Here is a 3,133-nt window from a genome sequence, read left to right as displayed (position 1 = left end):
CCAATGTTTTTATATATAGCCAACTTTTATTAGCATCTACGTATCTATGTAACTACCTACTTTTGTCATTTCATATACCTAGTTACATTTTAAATATCTACTGTGGGTAGAGCCATAATATCTATAGTTAATAATTATTCATGTTTTTCATTTTAAGGATAAGGTAGTGAGGCTGCACTGACCACTGAGGCATAATGGAGAAATCAACAAGTCGTAATCGTGATCAAGGGAGAAAGTATAAAGCAGGCTCTGTCAAACGACAAGAAAAGGCAGATGAAAAGGAAAGAGTAAAAAAACTACCAAAAATAACTCAATGGTTGGCATATTCAACAGTATCTGCACCTGCAAAGTCACAAATTCACACTGAATCTGGTCCTAGCTTGAACAAACCAAGTACAAGTGTTGGTGCTAGCTTGAACAAACCAAGTGCAGCCACAGCGAGTACTGAGCGGTTTGAACCAGATGTAGTTAGCGCAATTGATCCTGAGCGCAGTGAGGAGACATAAGAGGAAGTGAAAGCTATGAATACCGGTACTGAACAAGGACTTGAAAATGATCTTGGATTATGGCCTAGAATAATTCCTGAAAACGTGTGTGACTATTGGTTGAAAAGGGGAAGTGCAGAATGTCGACACTGTGATGGTGATTTTAAAGAGTCATCTGTGAAAGAGCTAAACAGAACCCGTCATTGTACAAAGACATTATTCACTCGAACTCTTTCATTATCTGGTCAAGAAATTAATCTTAACTGGTTCTGTTACTCTAAAACAACTGATAAAGTGTATTGTTTTCCTTGCAAGGTTTTGTCAAAGGTGCAAAGCTCATTCACAACTGGCTTCAATGGCTGGAAGAACGCTAGGTATGTCATAGAATCTCACAGTAGGTCAGATCAGCACAGGAAAAGTATGGCCGACATGATATATAGAAAGACTACGGGTGCCCGTATTGACTCTAATCTAGTGCTACAATATGAAAGTGACTGTGAGTACTGGCAGGCAGTATTGAGGAGGTGTGTAGATGTTTTAAAGCTACTTTGTGAACGCGGGCTAGCTATTCGGGGTAAGGATGAAGTAATTGGATCAGCACACAATGGAAATTATCTTGGGATTCTAGAGCTGCAGAGCATATACGACAGTTTCTTGGCAGCACATATCAAGAAACATGCAAACAAAGGTAGTGGTCATACTTCCTACTTGTCGCATGTCATTTCTGAGGAAGTCATTGGAATAATGGCAGAAAAGGTTATGTCTTCAATAACAGATGAAGTAAAAACAGCAAAGTACTTCTCAATTTCTGTCGACTCCACACCAGATATTTCACACATGGATCAACTTAGTTTTACAATCCGCTATGTACTGCCTACTACAGGTCCAGTTGAAAGGTTTTTGCAGTTTATTCCCATGCTAAGCCACACTGACAGAGATATTGCTACAACTGTTCTTGATTTTCTTAAAGAGAAGAACATTTCAGTTCTCGACTGCCGAGGACAGTCCCAAGACAATGCAAGCAACATGTCTGGTAAATATCAGGGAACCTAACAGATAATCAAGAACGAGTGCAGTGAAGCTGAGTACATACCTTGTATGGCTCATTCCTTAAACTTGGTGGGTAAGTGTGCCGCAGAAAGCTGTCCTGCTGCAGTGTCATTGTTTGGTCTGATACAAAACTTGTACTCCTTCCTTGTTGCATCTACTTATCGTTGGAGGAGACACCGTGAGGTAATAGAGACTAATAAAGATAAGAAGTTGAAAGTTGATAAAAAACTTTCAGACACTTGTTGGTTAGCACGAGCAGATGCTGTAGCTGCTCTCAGTAAAGCACACAAAGAAAACATCATTGTTCTGGAAGAGCTTTCCTCGGATCAGAATCAGCCAGCTGAAACAAGAGCTGAAGCAAGTGGTCTTCTCAAAGGTTTGAAAAAACTTGAAACAGTAATTCTTCTTGAAGTTTGGGATACAGTATTGGAAAGGTTTCAGAGTGCCAGTATTCAACTGCAAAAACCTGGAATCTCCCTCAACACAGCTGTCACACTGCTGGAGTCTCTTTTACAGTTTGTTAAAGACCTGAGATACCAGTTCGATAATTTTGAAGCAAAAGCTATGGCTAAGTGTGATCCCAGTGACGTGACTGGTAAAGTTGCATACTACACCGACAGGCAGTCGCAGCGTATTAGAAAGCGCAAGCGTCACCACGATGAACTGGACTCGGTGGAGGATGTTACGCTGACAGGGAAAGACATGTTTAGAGTGACTGCTTTCTTGCCAATCATTGACAAGCTCTATGCTGCCCTAACACAACGCCTAGCAGCTTACAGCGACCTTCGAGAGAAATTTGGGTTTTTATCAGAAATCTCAAACAAAACAAACACTGAACTTAAAGCAGCTGCTGAAAAGCTTGTGTCTTCATATCCTAATGACTTGGAGGCGGGATTGGAGTCGGAGCTTTTGCAGTCTGCACACCTCATGAAATCCATTCCAAGAGGTTCATCTGAAAGTGCTCCTTCATTAGGTGGTGTAAAAGCTGCACAAAGACAAAGTCCGGAACTAGAAATGTATAAGATAATTCACAGACATGACATGGTTGAAACATTTGCTAATGTTGAAATTGTATTACGACTCTATCTCTGCATGTTTGTCACAAACTGCACTGGGGAGCGATCATTCTCCAAGCTGAAACTACTAAAGAATTATCTAAAAAACACCATGGGCCAGAACCGGTTATCTTCACTCACCCTGTTGAGCATTGAGCATGAAAAATTAAGGGTGCTTGATTTTACTGATGTCATCAAACAGTTAGCAAGTAAGAAGGCTCGAAAAAAATAATTTTTTTTAATGAGAAATAGTTGATTGTACCGTGCAAATTGCATGCAATAAACAAAACCCACTCATTTTGCCATTTTGCCTCTCACTTCAGTCAAACGGTATTCTCTTTTGTTTTTTGGTGTATTATTGTAGTTATTATTTTTCAATGGTGCATCATTATAGTTGGGGATCTCCTTAGTTAATGGTGTATTATTATAGTAATTTTTTGTTATGCTTCAAAAAAGCAAATGTGTAATGTTCAACTGTGAAATGGTAACTTGAATAATTATCAATAAATTGAATATTGTTTAAAAAGAAAATTTATTTCAACG

General features: G+C 39.3%; 2 protein-coding genes across 2 annotated transcripts; both read left to right on the top strand.

Moving 5' to 3' along the window:
* The first annotated feature begins 521 nt into the window (after nt 1–521).
* Nucleotides 522–1,538, top strand: LOC137627166 (zinc finger MYM-type protein 1-like). Its single transcript, XM_068358241.1, has one exon. The coding sequence runs from the start codon at nt 522–524 to the stop codon at nt 1,536–1,538; it is 1,017 nt and encodes a 338-aa protein (XP_068214342.1).
* Nucleotides 1,539–1,583: 45 nt separating this feature from the next.
* Nucleotides 1,584–2,822, top strand: LOC137627165 (zinc finger MYM-type protein 1-like). Its single transcript, XM_068358240.1, has one exon. It carries the CDS (start codon nt 1,584–1,586, stop codon nt 2,820–2,822), a length of 1,239 nt encoding a protein of 412 aa, XP_068214341.1.
* Nucleotides 2,823–3,133: the final 311 nt, after the last annotated feature.

This window comes from Palaemon carinicauda, chromosome 35 (assembly GCF_036898095.1).
Source record: "Palaemon carinicauda isolate YSFRI2023 chromosome 35, ASM3689809v2, whole genome shotgun sequence".
NCBI classification, from domain to species: domain Eukaryota; kingdom Metazoa; phylum Arthropoda; class Malacostraca; order Decapoda; family Palaemonidae; genus Palaemon; species Palaemon carinicauda.
The sequence above is the reverse complement of the archived record's forward strand: the minus strand, read 5'-3'. Positions and strand labels throughout refer to the sequence as shown.